The sequence below is a fragment of the Leptonychotes weddellii genome, chromosome 5 (assembly GCF_054177405.1).
Source record: "Leptonychotes weddellii isolate Sample4059 chromosome 5, ASM5417740v2, whole genome shotgun sequence".
Classification (NCBI taxonomy): Eukaryota; Metazoa; Chordata; class Mammalia; order Carnivora; family Phocidae; genus Leptonychotes; species Leptonychotes weddellii.
In genome coordinates, this window is record NC_138373.1 from 51,565,748 (window position 1) to 51,583,049 (window position 17,302).

At 36.7% G+C, this 17,302-nt stretch overlaps 1 protein-coding gene across 1 annotated transcript in view; it reads left to right on the forward strand.

Moving 5' to 3' along the window:
- The window catches only part of LOC145721356 (MAM and LDL-receptor class A domain-containing protein 1-like), a 107,327-nt gene that overhangs the window by 26,335 nt on the left and 63,690 nt on the right, over nt 1-17,302 (forward strand). The window contains exons 6-7 of the mRNA XM_081818906.1: nt 3,910-4,053; nt 12,344-12,441. Of these exons, the coding sequence (XP_081675032.1) occupies nt 3,910-4,053; nt 12,344-12,441 (242 nt within the window). The remainder of the gene's footprint in view (nt 1-3,909; nt 4,054-12,343; nt 12,442-17,302) is intronic.

Genomic DNA, 17,302 nt, shown 5'->3' on the forward strand with positions numbered 1-17,302 from the left:
TGACTCTCCTGGTTTTCTTCAGATATTTATAACTACACATTAAACCTTTTGAATTATGTAGAGAAATTTTAATGGAAGAACCTAAACTTTGGTGACTGAAATTTGATTTATATTTTATAGCACAGTTAAGTTCTAGAATGTTTAGCTTTAAAAAATGTCCTTTGAAGTATATTGGAATAAATATGATTGGTAAAAACAGCTGAGCCATTCACCAAGATTTTTATAGAGATGACTGCACCATTTTGCTTTCACATATTTTTAAGGTGATGGACTTTAAAAACTAATTTTCATTTTTCAAAGGACAGGGTGTTTCATGTTTTGCAGAAAGTGCAATGATTGACATTTTAACCGGTGAAACATCAGATAATGAAAGAAAGCAACTTTCCCCCTAAAGCCGCATTTCAACATACATACAATCCAAAGTTATTTTGTCTTGACGTCTTTATATCTTTGCCGTTCAGTGACCTGGGCACAGTTGTGAAGAGCCTGTGGAAGGATTTGGTGATACTCAGGTCACACTGTACTTTGCATCCACCCTTACTGGTCTTACTGTCTTACTGCCATTTCATACCATTGCCTAGTTGGGGAATAGGATGGATACTTGTTACTTCAGTGGTCACCTGCAGTGAATAAGATTGTTATTTGCACGGATTTATTTCCTTTGTGTATTAATATATAATTTTTTAAAAGATTTATTTATTTGAGAGAGAAAGAATGAGCGGGGGAGAGGGAGAGAGAATCTCAAGCAGATGCCTGCTGATCATGGAGTCCCGCAAGGGACTGGATCCCACAACCCTGAGATCACAACCTGAGCTGAAACCAAGAGTCAGAGGCTTAATTGACCCAGGTGTCCTATTATATAATTTATTGCCCCCAACAGGGCAATATTGAATTTATTAGCCAAACAGGGACACTTGAGGGGGGGAAAAAAGAGGTATTAATTATTATGCTAGGACAACAGGCATAAAGTGTGGTCACCCTACCCAGGGAAGATTTTCTATTCCAGGAAGGTGTTTTCGAGGGAAGAATTACGGGTACCCTTGGGAGTAGGTGGAAGGGTTCCTTGACCAAGTCCAAAACCAAGGATTTGGAACCATTAAGCACATTTCAGAGGTCAGATATGTATTTTGAGTCTTATGTATGTCTGGACTCTACCAACTGACTTAGAAGAGTTCTGAGGTCACTTAACAAGTGGCAAGATTCATAGAGAGCCAAGGAACTAGACCAGAGGATTTTCCAGATGCCCAGGGAGACTGTTACAGCTGGTCATTGGTGCTTAAGTCTATGTCAAAAAACAGAAGAAGAGACTCTTCTTTGAGGAATAACTTTTTGTCAGTAGTATCCTATGAACCCTGTAGGCAGAGCTGAGTAAAGAAAAATACATCCAGAAGCAATGAATCTCCAGTTAGGTATATGGGTGAGTGGCATTTCCTTGCATATAGATTTACCATTAAGTGATACACAACATCTTCTCATTATACTCTACTTAACTCATGTTTATTTTTGGGGGAAATCAAGGGAGAATACAGTATTTGCTTGTAAAGAAAAAAATAACATCTATCCATTATATGACTGTCTAAACAAGCATAGCTCTGAGATCTAAAAATGTTTAGATCTAAAATGTTTACATGTAGAGAAAATTTAAGTGGCAGTGTTACTTGCATAGTGGACTTCCGTGTTTTAAGAGTTGACATGTTAGTGATGAACTATCTGGTCATGAAGCCAGGTATCCCTGTTTATAGAAATTTGAAGATCCTTTCATTATTAAGATACAGTGAGCTTATTCAGTACACTGGTCAATTTGGTCATATATATTTTTTTAAAGATTTTATTATTTAGAGAGCGAGTGGTGGGGGGAGGGGCAGAGGAGAGGAAGAGAGAGAATCTCAAGCAGACTCCCCACTGAGCACAGAGCCCGATGTGGGGCTCGATCTCCTGACTCCAAGATCATGACCTGAACCAAAATCAAGAGTTGGACGCTTAACTGACTGAGCCCCCTGGAGCCTGCTTTGGTCATATTATTTAAAATTGAAAATAACGGTTAGGAGCAGGCATATGGTGATGAAATCCCTGGTTTAGGGATGCTTCATAGTATATAAGCTTTGGTGTCAGACATTCCAAAGCCTAGATGTTCCATTTACTAAATTTACTACAGACGAGTTGCCTAGAACAGCTCTTCTCTTTGGGGGATGATTACACTTACTGTGTAGGGTATTTGAAAAGACTAATGGTAATATATGCAAAAAACCTGGCACATAATGGGAACTTCTGGTAACATGTCTGTTGTTCTTATTACTAAAGATAATAGCATTTGATCTTCAGGTTTGTCAAAACTTTGGGTGTATTCTGACCAAGAATTATTTTGTCCCCCTTCTCCCAGTATTATAAACAAGCTTATGCATGAAAAGGATATGTAGAAATGAATTTTTACATTGTATTAATTTATTCCCCAAGCTGTTATCTAAGATAGCCTGATACTCTGATTCTTATTTTAGCCAAAGGGAATTTAAGCACATAAAACTAATTTCTCAAAAGCACAAATCATGTTGTTAGAATTTCTAATTTATTGCCCAGTCTTGCTATTTTTTTCTCATGAGTTTGGTGGCAAAACTGGTAAGGACTCTATGAAGCTAACTAACCCCAAGCACTGACTTAATCTAGAACTAGTTATTTTTTTAAGTTATCTCATTTTTTTCCTCCAAATTTTTATTTAAATTCTAGTCAACATTCAGTGTTACAGTAGTTTCAGGTGTAGAATTTAGTGATCCATCAGTTACATACAAAACCCAGTGCTCATTACAAGTGCCCTCCTTAATCTCCATCATCTGTTTACCACCCCACCCCACCCCACCTCCCCTCCAGCAACCCTGTTCTCTGTAAAGTCTGTTTCCTAGTTTGCCTATTTCCCCCTTTATGTTCATCTGTTTTGTTTCTTAAATTCTACATAAGAGTGAAATCATATGGTATTTGTGTTTCTCTGACTGACTGACTTGCTTAGCGTAATACTCTGTAGCTCCATCTACATTGTTGCAAATGGCAAAATTTCATTCTTTTTTATGGCTGAGTAATATTCCATCACATATACCATACCTTCTTTATCCATTCATTTGGTCGATGGACATTTGGGCTCTCTCCATAGTTTGGCTCTTGTTGATAATGCTGCTTCAATGTTTATCACTGAGGTACATGTATCCCTTCAAATGAATATTTTTGTATTCTTTGGATAAATACCTCATAGGGCATTGCTGGATCATAGGGTAGTTAGATTTTTAACTCTTTGAGGAACTTCCATACTGGTTTCTTTTGTGATCAATTTAGAAACTTAAGTATTTCCCAACTTTTTAGTTGTGTATTAAGAGGGAAACAAAAGCAAAGTTCAGAATGTCTAATTTACCTGCACTTCCAAAGTGGCTAGGCATTTTATTTATTTATTTTTATTTATTTATTTATTTATTTATTTATTTAGAAACTGGTAAAATAACAGAATGAATACCACGGTGCCAACCTCAAACTGTTCAGGTGTCCAGAATCCATTCTCCTTTTTCAGTTGGATCTTTTTAAAACTACTAACTCAGCAGGTGAATCCTGTTGGTCTTGACAGATGAATCAGTTACTCTCTGAAAAGCTCTAGTTTCACTGTGCATCACTATGTACAATAGAGATGGCCAGCCAGCATGAAATGTGCCACACTTGTAGGTAGAAGAATATAGAAGGATGATGCCTCAGACAACACATGGAAGACTCTGTGGTTGGAAAAAGTAAAACTATTTTGATAATCAGAAGACATTTATTACAAAGTGGAATGATTGTTCTGCCCTCCGAAGTTGATTGGCTAATACTAAGTCAGTGTTTCAGGAATTAAATTTCCTACTTAATTTCTCCTCACCTGTTTTCCATGTGGAACAGCAGATCCCCTCACATGTGACTTTGAGTCTGGTTTATGCGGCTGGGAGCCATTTCTCACAGAAGATTCACAGTGGGAAGTCATGAAAGGAATGGCAAGTGGAGAGACTCACCTTCCTGATGCTGATCACACAGCAAACGCAAGTCGTGGTAGGACATTTTCCTCTTTAAAAAATTGGTTGCCTTTCTTTCGTGTTGCAGAATGATGGTGCTGTGTATTCATTTCTAGCTATAGACTACATACATGGAACTCTGGTTTGTCTTGAAACTCTCCTGATCAACATAATAATTTGTAGTTAATTGAGTTTCCTGAGAAGAATATTGTTTTAATAACCAACATTTTTGATGTCTTATTTTTTACAAGGTTGGGTTGAAGGCATGGTGAGGGTGGGAAGTCTTCTGATAATTTTCTCTAGTTGCCAGAACTCATGTACAATAAGCTTGCTTTCTTTACAGAGCAATCCAATTTTTGTAAAACAGAAAAAAAATAGTTTAATCTTTCTGGAAACAGAGAATAGAGGTTTAGCACTATCTATAAAATAAATTGACAAATGCTTGAATGCAATTTAATCACTCTTAAAGCTTCTTTGTAACAATCTTCTTTCTCATGTATTTTTAACCACCATTACAATTTTTACATATCCTCTTAAAGCAGTCAAATGACACATAGCATTTCAATAAGGGTTTGTGAATCTCCAAGGAAAACAGAAGGGTTTTCTATTTTTTCTCGTTTATGTAGATGTCATTGCCTAGGTGCATGAGTATCATATTAACTTTATAAAAACACAACTGTACTGTCGATCCTCTCTTGGACATTATTTATTTCTCTTTTGAGATTTCCAAAGAGGGATGCCAGAACTAACAATGTTGACCGTATTTTGAATTATAGCCACTGGAAACTGGAGTTGGTGGGGGAGCATGTTAGGGGATGGGGAGGGAGACTCTGACCATGCATCTGTTGTCTTAAACTATAAACCCAGCTAATTTGACAGTGGAGTAAGGTCCTAATTTTTTCTTTTTGTGCCAGTGAACCTTATTTTTCTTTAAGATTCTGTGGTGGATTAAAGTTTGAAACAGAAAGGGCTAATGATTAGAGCTATAAGTTAATAGCCCATTTTCTTCAAGCTCATATAATGTTTCTTTTTCTTTTCTAAAACCAATTACTGAGTACATATCCTATACTAGACCTGGGCTACACAGGAGGAAGCCATGCTCCCTGCCATTGGGGTGGTCTGAAGTCTAGTGACTGAAGCAAGTAAGTGAGGATTTGCAATAAGATATGATAAATGTTTTATACAAGATGGAGGGCAACTCAGGTGGAATCAAGAGGCCTTCCTGAAGGAGGTGACTCCTGAACTGAGCACTGAAGGGAAATGAAAAGTTGCCAGAAAGGCTGAAGTAAGAAGAGATGTCAAGGGAGGTGTTCTAACTGAGGGAATATCCTGGAAGAGGGTGGGAGAGATGTAGGTAGTTCCAGTCGAGTGATGTGTATGTTTGGACAGAGCATAGAAAAGATGAAGCAGCCAAGGAAAGAGGGGGATTATGGAGAGTTTAGGAATTTGAAATCTATCTGGAGGACCATGGTGACCATTCAGTCTATGAAAGCACGTGACCCATTAGTTTTGTTCTAAAAGGCTGAGATGCAACACTTTTCTGTAACACTGAATGGCCTGTTGATTACCCTTTAAAGGAAGCTCCGTGGTGTTTCAGAGGCTGGGACTTGGCTTGGCTGGGGGTAGAGGATAGAAGGCTGTAGTTAGGAAGCTTTAAGAGCTATCTGGGAAGGGTGAGACACACTGAGGCCTAGGGCCATCTTTATTGCGGGCTCGCCTATTGGCATGTTCAGTCTGGCTCTGTGCCTGGGTCTCTGGGGGAGATGGGCTTGCTGTTTCAGGAGGCGTGGAGCTCTGTCTTGGGCTAAATGGTGCTTGCAGTGTGACTCTTTTCTACTCATAAGCTCCTCACATGGTGTGTGGGGTGGCCTTAGGTGACCTCTCGTATAGCAGGGTGACAGAGAGCCCTGGTTGCTCAGGGGTAAGTCAGGATGTTGTTGACACTGCACAAATTAGCTAAATGCCTTTGTGCCTCATTTTCTTTTTTCAGCTAGAAAATAGGGAAAATCAAAATATCTTTCAAGTAAAATTATTACGAGGATTAAATGAAGTAATACCTGTCATACAGTAAAAGCCCACTAAATGTGAATAGCTATCTGGTGTCCGTTCGTTCTAGTTAGAAAACTAGGAATACTACAGGGCTGTGACAATAAGAAAACATTTATAAGTAATCTTTAGACATCGTGTAATTACCACTTAATTATGATTTATACCAAAAAGAGATTCTAAAAGGTCTCCTTTGTTAATTATTGAAGGACCCATTTTTCTTTTTCTGGGATCTAAACAATGCTCACAGATAACAATAAACTGATAGAACTGCGGGTAGCTGTTCTAATTGAAAGTGAAAGCGGCAAAGAAGTTACAGGCATTCTCTCAGGAAAGGGCAAATCAAGGAGTCCCTCAGCTATTAAGTCTGTTCTTCTTTACCTATGATTGTCATTCTGACTTTAAGATGATCACTAGTAGTCTTACATCCCAAATGAGGAGGAGAAAAAGTCAGTACCAGGAAGAGCAAGGAGAAGTGAAATGGGAGTTTCTGGGGGAAGGCAGCAGGCTCAGTCGCCCGGTTCCCGCATCTAAGACCATGCACTTGCATACAGCCTATTATATTCCTAGACCTATGTGTTTGTGGGTTGCAGCATTTTAAAAAACTGTTTAATCTCCAGTATTTTTTCTCATATATACACACTCCTATATGTTAATTTTACATGAAGGATGAACCGCTTGACATTATGTAGCTTTTCTTTTTAGGGTAAAACCTTGATTTTCCTACCTCCCTTCTTTGGTTGGTTTTTATTTTCCAGTTCCTAGTTGTTACCCTATTAAACATCCAAACAGGCAACTCATGTTTATCTATTTTTATCTACACTCATGTATACATATATGTACATAATTGATATGTATACATTCAAGGTTGTAAGTATTCTGGCGATTGTTTATTTTGCCAAAAAATGGGATCCTATTGTAACTACCGTATCTTATTTCCTTTACTAAAGATAGCTCATGGCAATCCCTCCAAGTCATCAATTATAGTCATTTTGAATTTTATTTTTTCTGTTAAATATATATATATTTGTACATATATATATACCCGTGCATACATATGTATATATATACATATACACATACATATATACACATATACATATGTATGTATGTGCACATGCATATATATACACATACATACATATTTATTAGTGGTGTGGCCACTCGGAAGGGTTTATTATGGGAGGGCCATTATAGTTATGATGGTGCAGACTGCCTCCGCCAGTATTAGGGACCCTGCCGTCCATGGCAATCCAGCCAGGGTTCTGAGGGGGTTGCCCATCTGTTAAAGTATAATTTAAATGCAGTAAAATTCAACCTTTTTGGTGTACAATTCACTGAGTTTGAACAAACATATATAATTGTGTAACCGTCAGAAAACTCAGGATATAAAAGAATTCCATTCTCCCCCTAAATCAATACTGCTTTGCAGTCAATACCCATCTCATTTCCAGCCACCAGCATCCACTGATCTGATTTCTGTCCCTATAGTTTTTCCTTTTCCACAGTGTCCTATAATTGGATCCTACAGTATGTAGCCTTTGGAGTCTCTGGTCAGAAAGTGGCCCCTTTCGGAAGTTTAAGGTACAGCCTCAGGTAGTTTCCTCACGTCCATGTACTGGTCAGTAGTCAGGTGGAGATTTGCAGGAGGGGGAGACTGCACATGTCTGGAGCTCTACCTTTGCAGCTCCGTCCTCTTGGAATGAACTCGAGGCACTTGAGTCTCCTTCTGGCTCCCACCTTCCTACATGGCGGCCAGAAACTCTGTTTAGGCAGTAAGCTGGGGAAATTGTATGGCTTAGCTCATTTGTTTTCCCTCTCTTAGGGATCATTAACCCGTGATCTTATATTCTCATTGTTCTACATAAACCATTGTCTAACGCATTGTGTGTGTGTGTGTGTGTGTTTGCTAGTTCAGGAAGACTAAATCTTGTCCCTGATCTCAACCTTGCCTAGAAGTAGAAGAAGCCTAATTTTTCTGTTAGTTTGCTTCATTTCTTTGGTCTGGATATGCCAGAATGTATCTAGCTGTCCTCCTATTGAGTGACAATATCATGACAATGCTGCGAAATCCATTCTTCTACACATTTTCTTATATAGGACGCTTTCAATTCTATGCAATAAATAACTGTGAGTGAGACTACTATATTTTTACAGAAAGATGTACTTTCCCCCAAAATCTTTTTTTTTTTTTTAAAGATTTTTTATTTATTTATTTTGAGAGAGAGAGAATGAGAGAGAACACATGAGAGGGGATAAGGTCAGAGGGCAAAGCAGACTCCCTGCCGAGCAGGGAGCCCGATGTGGGACTCGATCCAGGGACTCCAGGATCATGACCTGAGCCAAAGGCAGTCGCTTAACCAACTGAGCCACCCAGGCGCCCTCCCCCAAAATCTTAATACTTAAAATTCCATTGGCAAAATAGGATTGCTTTTTTCCATTTGTCTGTCAGCAATATGCATTATATTCTCTTAAATTCTTCTAATTTGTGGGTATAAAATGATTGCTTATTTGTAACCTTTATTTGTATTTTATTGAAAAATGCTCTTTTCAAATGTTTCTAATTTCTCAGTCAACTTAGATCATCTTTATTTTCTCTAAATAATATTCTGAAGCTTTTAGCGTATAGATTTTAAAAATATTTTGCTAATTTTTTTTAGGTTTTTGATATGTTTGCAGCTATTATAAGTTATATTTTAAAAACTTTTGGTTGTTGCTGGTATATAGAAATGCAATTATATTTTTAAATGTTGACCTTGTATCTAATGACCTTGCTAATTTTTTTTATTATAGCTAAGAGTATATACATGTGTGTGTGTGTATATATATATATTTATTTTATTTTCTAGGTTCACAATTATTTTCTCTGCAAATAATGACAATTTTATTTCCTTTTTTCTAAATCTTAAGCCTTCTGTTTTTTCATTGCACTGGCTAGTAACTCTGGAAAAATGTTGAATATAACTGGTGATAGCTGCTCTACTTCTCTTGTTCTTATTTCAGAAGAAAATTGTCAACAATTCAACCTTAGGTACTATATTTGCTGAAAGATTGTTTTGCTTTATTAGATAAAGATGTTCCCTTCTATTCATAACATGGTTTTGTGTGTGTGTGTATACACACACACACATATATATATGAATCTATGTTAAAATTTGTCAGATTTTTTTTTAGTATCATCATATCATCATCATATTTTTTGTTTGTTCATAAGGTGAATTTTTCAAATATTAAATCACCTTCTCGTTCATGAACCAAATCTCATTTGGTTGGTTTTGTTTATTTATGCATGATTTTTTATTCTAGATGGTAATATTGATTTATGATATTTGTATCTATATTCATTATAAGGTCTGGTCTCTAATGTTTTCACATCATGTAAGGAGTCCCTCCTAAACCATTGCATTAAAAGCAGGTGCATGCTTCATAAAAGATGAGGTTGAGGCTGGCATGGACAGTGTAATGCATGGAGGCTGACCCCCTCTTTTTTTTAATTCTTATACTGTGTTAGTCATGTTGCCCCTCTGGGGTGTGTGGGTGTACAGGAGTTTTGCAATATGAACAATTTGGATTACCAGGAACCATCTCCTTGATATACTATGATTCTGTAGTTCTCTTAACTAAGTACATTCTGCACAGCAGACTTATAAGAAGGTAAATCCAGAGACATTTTTCTAGAAGTCCTTGGGTCTAGGCTCAGAGTTCAGATTCTGTTTACCCTGCTCTTATAAATATTAGTCTGTATTATTCGTTTTCTAACTCTTTAAAGTTCTCTTAGGATTTTATTTAGCTTTCAAATAAATTTTCACTAAATATTTTTATAATATCTTTCCATCTAAAAATATATCTTTCTATTTAATCAGAGGGTTAAAGTTAAAAAATAACTTAATAACATTTCTTTGTTTCCACTTACCTTACCAAATTCTCTTATTAATACTTGTCATTATTTAAAAATAGAAGCTTTGGGATTTTCTACTTTTATGATTGTATTATTGGCAAAACATGAGAACTCTATCTCTATTTTCTAGTTTCTACTGAGTATATTATTTTCTTGACTTTTACATTCACTAGGCCTATAAGATAATGTTGGTCTAAGGTAATATTATCTGCGATTAATAATGATAGAAATCTCTAGTTTCTCATTTTAATTAAAACAGTTTTGTTGTTTGCCATTTAGGATATTTATTTTGGGGTTGATCATTAGTCTGTATTTAATTGTTTACTTTTAATATTTTCTTAAGATTTCTTTTTATTGGCAATGGCTGTTTTTTCCACAGTCTTCTCAATATTTGTTGATCTGAGTCTGACTCTACCTTGTAATTTGTTAATCTGATTGACTGTGTTGATAGAGCAGCTAAATTAAACTCAGCTTCCATTCATGGAAAGCTCAGATTGATCAGGATATATAATTTTTTTGATAAGGATTTCAAATGCAATTGATAACTTTTTAATTACCATTTTATATCTATGATCATGAGTGACATTGCAGTTTATTTTTTATTTTCCTATTTCTGTAACTTTTAGATTAGAGATATCTGGCAATGTAAAATGAGTCAGGGAGTTCTCCATATTCCTCTAAGACTTAAGGTCCCTTGAATAATGTTACAAGTATTTCTTAAAAACTAAATAAAACTCAACCGTGGATTGAGTTTTATTTATTTCCAGTAGATTTTTTTAAATCACTTTTCCAGTCATTTTTGTGGTATACCGAATTGATTTAAATCTTTTGCTCCTTTTAGAATTTGGAGTTTTAGTTTATATGTCCCATCCTTTATTGACTGCTTGTTTGAAATTGTATATATTGTTTTTAAATTACCAGGGGACTAGGATCTTTGAATATTTGTTAATTTGTAGAATTCTGATTAGTATTTTAAAAGTATTCAATTGAATTTTAGTTGAACCTAAGGATTTTTAAGCTGGAATAATTTTTTCAAAATCCTCTTTTCCTATGCTATTCTTTCATAGGTGAAACAATTTAATGAGCTTATATAGTTTCTATCATTCTTGGTTTGAAATTAGGGAATAATAGCTTTTATTCTGCCCTGTTAGTTTTGGGATGTTAAAGCCCATATAGGGGTGCCTGGCTGGCTCCAGTCAGTGGAGCATGTGACTCTTGGTCTCAGGGTTATGAGTTCAAGTCCCACATTGGGTGTGGAGCCTACTTAAAAAAAAAAAAAAAGTCCATATAAACTAGTTCTGTTTTTCTCAGTCAGAGATGATACTGCTGATTTGCAACCTTGGTTGTTTGGTTAAACACGTGGTGGTAGCTATAAAATAATACATTTTAATTCTGAAATCCTTTCCTTTCCATGTAGTCAGCCTTGACCTATATCTAGGAAAATCACCTTTTGAATATGGTATTTTTCAGTCAAAATTGTCCATTTTCCTAGTTGCCCAGCACTTCGTGATTATAAAAGGGCGGGATCAGACCTTGACATTGTTCTGCGTCACCTTCCTTGTAAATTTTCAGTATTCAATGAAGCTACCCCTGACAGCAGTTCAGGAATGTGTGATCTTTTGAGCTGCAAAAGAGATGTTATCCCCCTGTACTTTTGCCATGAGCGCATCCACTGTAGTTAAAATCTAAAAGCAGTTATTTTGTTAACACTCAGATTAGATCTTTAATTAAGCTTTCATCCCCACTAGCACAGACAATGTCAAACATGTAAGCCCCGGGAGAAACCCAACTCATTCCACAGCCTCGCATCCTTCAGTATTTTGTGAAGAAACTTAAAAACAATGTTCTCAGGAGAATTTCATAAGGGTGTGTTGACTATCTAATTGTAAGCTTAGAAGCTTCCTTTAATTTGATTTCAGACTCTATTTATGATACCAGTTAAGCCTATAAACATGTTTGTTTAGGGGATTTGGATCAAGAGCTTGTTTTTATCAATTGGATTTTTTTTTTTAAGATTTTATTTATTTATTTGACAGAGACACACGGGGAGAGAGGGAACACAAGCAGGGGGAGCGGGAGAGGGAGAAGCAGGCTTCCCGACCAAAGCGGGGCTCGATCCCAGGGTCCTGAGATCATGACCCGAGCCAAAGGCAGACACTTAACGACTGAGCCACCCAGGCACCCCTGGATTTTATTTTAGATATTTAATGTTATGCATATGAAAAACTTGGTCATCTACAGGGCTAAATGGTAAATAAGTAAAACGTGTAATTTTCTTGAGGTGATTGACAGTTGATAGTGTGCAAGGATAAGATGTTAGAGCAAAGAACTGCTAAATGTACAACAGTATCTGTGTGACTTTTACTTTTTTTTTTTTTTGTAGGATCATTCATTTATTTCAGATCCCATCAATCTCAAGGAGTAGCCAAGCTCGGAAGTCCTATTCTTACAAAAGCACTCACTGCCTCTACCGCATGTCAGGTAATCAGTTATTGGAACTTCCCTTGGCCACTCTGTGGTTGTAAACTGTTAGGCGTGGGTTACCTGTGCCAGTAAATGCCTGCTATGTTTTACTGCCATTTTCTGATGACCTGAGAGATTTATACGAGCTATGTCAACAAGAAATGTCATGTCCTTCCAAAAGACCATTTGCAACATGTAACTTAAACGGTTCTTTTTTGGGGCCCATTAAAGAATATTTCTGTCATTTTGTGTTCTTTCCGCATAGTCCTTTCAGTAAGCCAAAGCTGTGGATACATGTTGTCAAAACTGCTGATTATTTTGGCCAACGGTGTTAATTGAGTAAAATAAATAAGCCAAACAAGTGCTTGCTGAAAGGAAGATGAAAGGGTGAATAAAGAGAGAGACATATGTGCAGAAAAAATAATTACATCTTCTGAAATTTTATTTTTTCAATTAGTCTTCGTGGTGCCGAGTGAACATAGAGCAAGTGATATATGCTCAGTCCATTTCAACAACACCATAGAGAAGAAAGCAGAGAAGGACTTTGGAGTCAGACAGACCTGGTTCAAACCTCAGTTCTGCCACAGATTATATATACTCTCTTTGAGACCCCATGTCTACACTGGAAGTGTAATAGTAGAGTGCCTTTATCACATGGTTGTCAAGATTAAAATATCATTGAGTAAAGTATGTGGCACATAATAGGTGTTCACTAAGCAGAATTCCTTTATTTTTCGTAGAACTAACACCTACATTTAGATGTTTCTGTTCAGCTTGCCTTGTTTTCTGTCTTTTTGAGCATTCCAGCAAGCCTCGAAGCCCTCAGGATTTCAGTTTATTTAATTTTTTTGGTTATCAGAAGACCATGCAGATCGATACTGCTGCACACTAAATTCATCATCTGTAAATGTGGGGGGTACAGCAGTTTATTCAGGCATTCCTGTTGACAAATCACACATTGTTCAGAGGAATAAATCTAATTATATGTTCAGCTTGATATAAATCTGAATGGGAGTGCTCAGATCTCTTAATGGATTGTCTTCTCTCTCTCTCTCTTTTTTTTCTTCCTCATTCTTTCCTGCCCATTTCTCTGGGGATTATATTTAAAATGACTGCCTGGACTTCACGTCCACTCTGCCCAGATGCACTCTACACTTGCTCACCTTTGTTTTATTTCAATTAAATCCTATGTGATAGATACAGATTTTTTTTTGAAAACTCCTGAGGTATTTACTCACTCTGTAAAAGTACTTTACAAGCTTACTTAGCCTTAATTCAAGGTCATATACTGAAGAGAGGTGATCACCGTTGTTACTTACATAGGCATTGGATACAAAACAATAAAATGTATTAATTCTACTTGTTCTGCAGAAATTTGAAAACAAATATTAAGAGCTTATTAGAAATTCCTGAGATTCAATGATTTTTTTCTTTTTAAAGATTATCCACATTTTCCATTGTTGTATGCTGGTAGCCATTAATTTGTGTTGATTTGGTTTATGTTTCAACATATGATTGTTTCTACTTGGGGGCATTTTTCTCTATTGTTGCTTAAACTTGGAGTTTAGCTGTGGTGGGGCCTCAGTGAAAGCCATGGGCATGTTTAGACAACTTGCTGATTTATTTCTCAGAACCAGTACTCAATCTCCCAAGGCCTCAAATGCTGAGTTAGTGGTTTGCCGTGCTTTTTAGAAAAGTAAGAGTGTTTCAGGGAGCCATTCCAGACTGCCAGAAGAGGTTTTTTTTTTTTTTTTTCCCTTTGTATCTGCTTGAATGTTAGTACTTTTGAGTTAGAGGGATGGATATTTGGGTTACTTTTATAATACTTTTTGGTCTAGGAAGTAGAATTAGACAGCTAGAGAAGGTTATCTATAGTCTGAGATACATATAGTTTAATGTTCTTTCCCAAAGGAGTATTCTAAGAATATAGTATTACTTTTTTACAAGTCTGTGGTAATGTGTGATACTTTCTTTCATAAAAGTTATGGAATAAGCAGACAACCAAATTCTTATCTTATTGAGTAATCAGAAAATCCAGCCGATCTTCCTAAGTGGAACATATTGGTAATAGTTATATTCATGGAATAGCAGATGTTAGTCATTATACAATGGTGAAGTTAGGCGGGGAGATAACTGAAGTTGGGTGCTTTGATATGATTAAAGTCTTCATTTTATGAAATTATATTTTTCCTTACATAATCATATGAAGCTAATATAGTTCAGAACTTTTTTTTGAAAGGACTTTAAAACCATGAAGCTTTCTTTTGAGTCTCCTTTTCTAACAAGAGTCTAGTAGAGTCATTTTGCATGAATTATCTTGTGCTTTATGTATAGCCAGCACATGGCATCAACACGCACAAATTTTCCTACACCCACTCCTTGCCGAAGATGTGGACTTTAATTTAAAGACTTCAAAAGTTTTTTTTTTTCCATGGAATAGCCAGGAGATAGGACAAATAGAACACATGGGAGCCAGAAGCTACTATTTCTTATGTTGAAATGCTGTTACTGTTTTGAATTAACTAGGAAATATCAAATATGAAGGAGATTTATGGTAGGTATTAATACTTTCTGAATTCTCATATTTGAGTTACTATGCAAAATTACTTTTAGGGCTTCACAATTAATTAAAGACAGGAAGATTAATACAAAGCTTCTGCTTTCAAAGCTGGTTTGCATATTTGTCTACTTTAAAAACAATTCCCCAACTTGTTTTGCACTTGTTTTAATATTCTTTAATTTTAAAAAATCATAAAATTTTTTAAAAAGGTGAATGAGGTTATAAGGGAAAAGGTTGAAGCAAGAGGTGGGTTGGTTCCACACATAAAGCTTATTAGAACCAGGCTACACATTTGAACTAAGTTTTCCAGCAACCAGTAGAAACATGAATCATCGTTTGATTTAGATTCAAGGCAGTAAAAATAGCAAAACAAAGCAAAAATAGTTCTTTTGAGAATTCTCTCCTGAGTGCATATAGTGGTAACAATGTAAACAGTCTTTCTCTGCTCTGTACCCACATATTGCTTACCTGCTCTGTGCTGATCACAGCCCCCGATGCTGGGAATACAACAGAGGCCACTTAAGTACATGCTTGCCCTAATGAAATGTCGATTTTAGGGATTCTGACAGCAATTCAGTGTTAAGTGCTCCAAGACGGTGAGTACAGCATAAAAATAATAATCCACTTAGAACCATTCTCTCGACGAGTTTTGAAAGGCCATGTCTTCTAATGTTTCCCAAGTGAACTCATGTCAATGAGAAATTTAGTAAAAAAAAAAAAAAAAAAAATTACGGAGTGGGGCTTGCATGTGTGTAATCATACTTCATTCCCTGATTGTATTGTTTAATCCAAGCCTAGATGTTACAGTATGGGATGGATTCTAGAGGAATCGACAGAGTATGGGGAAAAGGGTGAGCAGGTACTCTTTCCACCTGTGCATGAGCAAAACACATGGAGGCTAATCATTTAAATGAAAACAACATTACATTTTATTGAAGATTCTAAACTTCTAATTAAGCTTATTCAGATGAAGAATACTCAGGCAAAAACATAATTATGACTAGGAGTTAGAAAAATCACTATGGTAATGTTGAGGGTGTGTGTGTGTGTAATGTTGAGGGTGTGTGTGTGTAGTGTTGAGGGTGTGTGTGTGTGTGTGTGTGATGAATGATCCCCCTCTCAACATGGACTTAGTCCCAGCTGAATTTTGAGGAGCTACAATATATCATCTTTTCTCTCTCTTCTCTTTTTCTTTTCCCTTCCTTTCTTTCCTTTTTTTCTATTTTTATTTTTCTAGATACTGAAGATAAAACAGGTGTCGCACATACTAGACAGGATCCGATGTGAGGCAGAGAAGGCAGAAGTAGCTGAGCATTTGGAATACGGCTGAGAAAGAGCTTGACGATCTGGCCAAGGAGTTCTGAGATAGGGGAGCAGTTGAAAAAAAAGACTGTAGGAAAGTTGAAGAAAGAAGCAGAACCTTTGAAGAGTAGAGTTGCAGCTGAACACGGACCAAAATCAAATGAAACAGAAATAGGAGGAAATTATTTTAAACTTGTACATAATGCCCTGGTAGGTCCTTCACAGAGTTAAGTATCAGAGAGCCTAATTACTCCTTTGTAGAGCTGGCTGCACACTCCCCTGGTCAATGTCACAGGGCGCTATAGGAACAGAAGGGCAAGTGGTGTGACCATGGCTATCACGCTTTCCAGCTCATTCGCCTGTACTCATAACTCTTAGTATTATCACCTGAAAAGTTGTCCTTTCCTTTTGTAGTAAAAATGAATGATTGGATATTTTATTTTTTTTAAAGATTTTATTATTTGAGAGAGAGAGGGAGAGCACAGAGGAAGAGTGAGAAGGAGAGGGAGAAGCAGGCTCCCCGCTGAGCAGGGAGCCCTATGTGGGTGGGGCTCGATCCCAGGACCCCAGGATCATGACCTGAGCCGAAGGCAGATGCTTAACCTACTGAATCACCCAGGTGCCCTGATTGGATATTTTAAAAAATATATAAATAATGCACAGTTCGAGAATACAGTTTAAGCCAATAGAATAGTCTATGCTTCATTTTTTTTTCTCTCTGATTTGCAGTTAAAGGAACTGCTTTGTGGGAAGCTTTTTTAACCAAATGAAATTGTCTTGATTACAATAATTCAGTGTCTATATAAAACGTTCCTTAGGGCACCTGGGTGGCTCAGTCGTTAAGCGACTGCCTTTGGCTCAGGTCATGATCCCAGGGTCCAGGGATTGAGTCCCGCATCAGGCTCCCTGCTCAGCGGGTGCCTGCTTCTCCCTCTCCCACTCCCCCTGCTTGTGTTCCCTCTCTCACTGTGTCTCTCTCTATCAAATAAATAAATAAAAATCTTTAAAAAAAAAAAA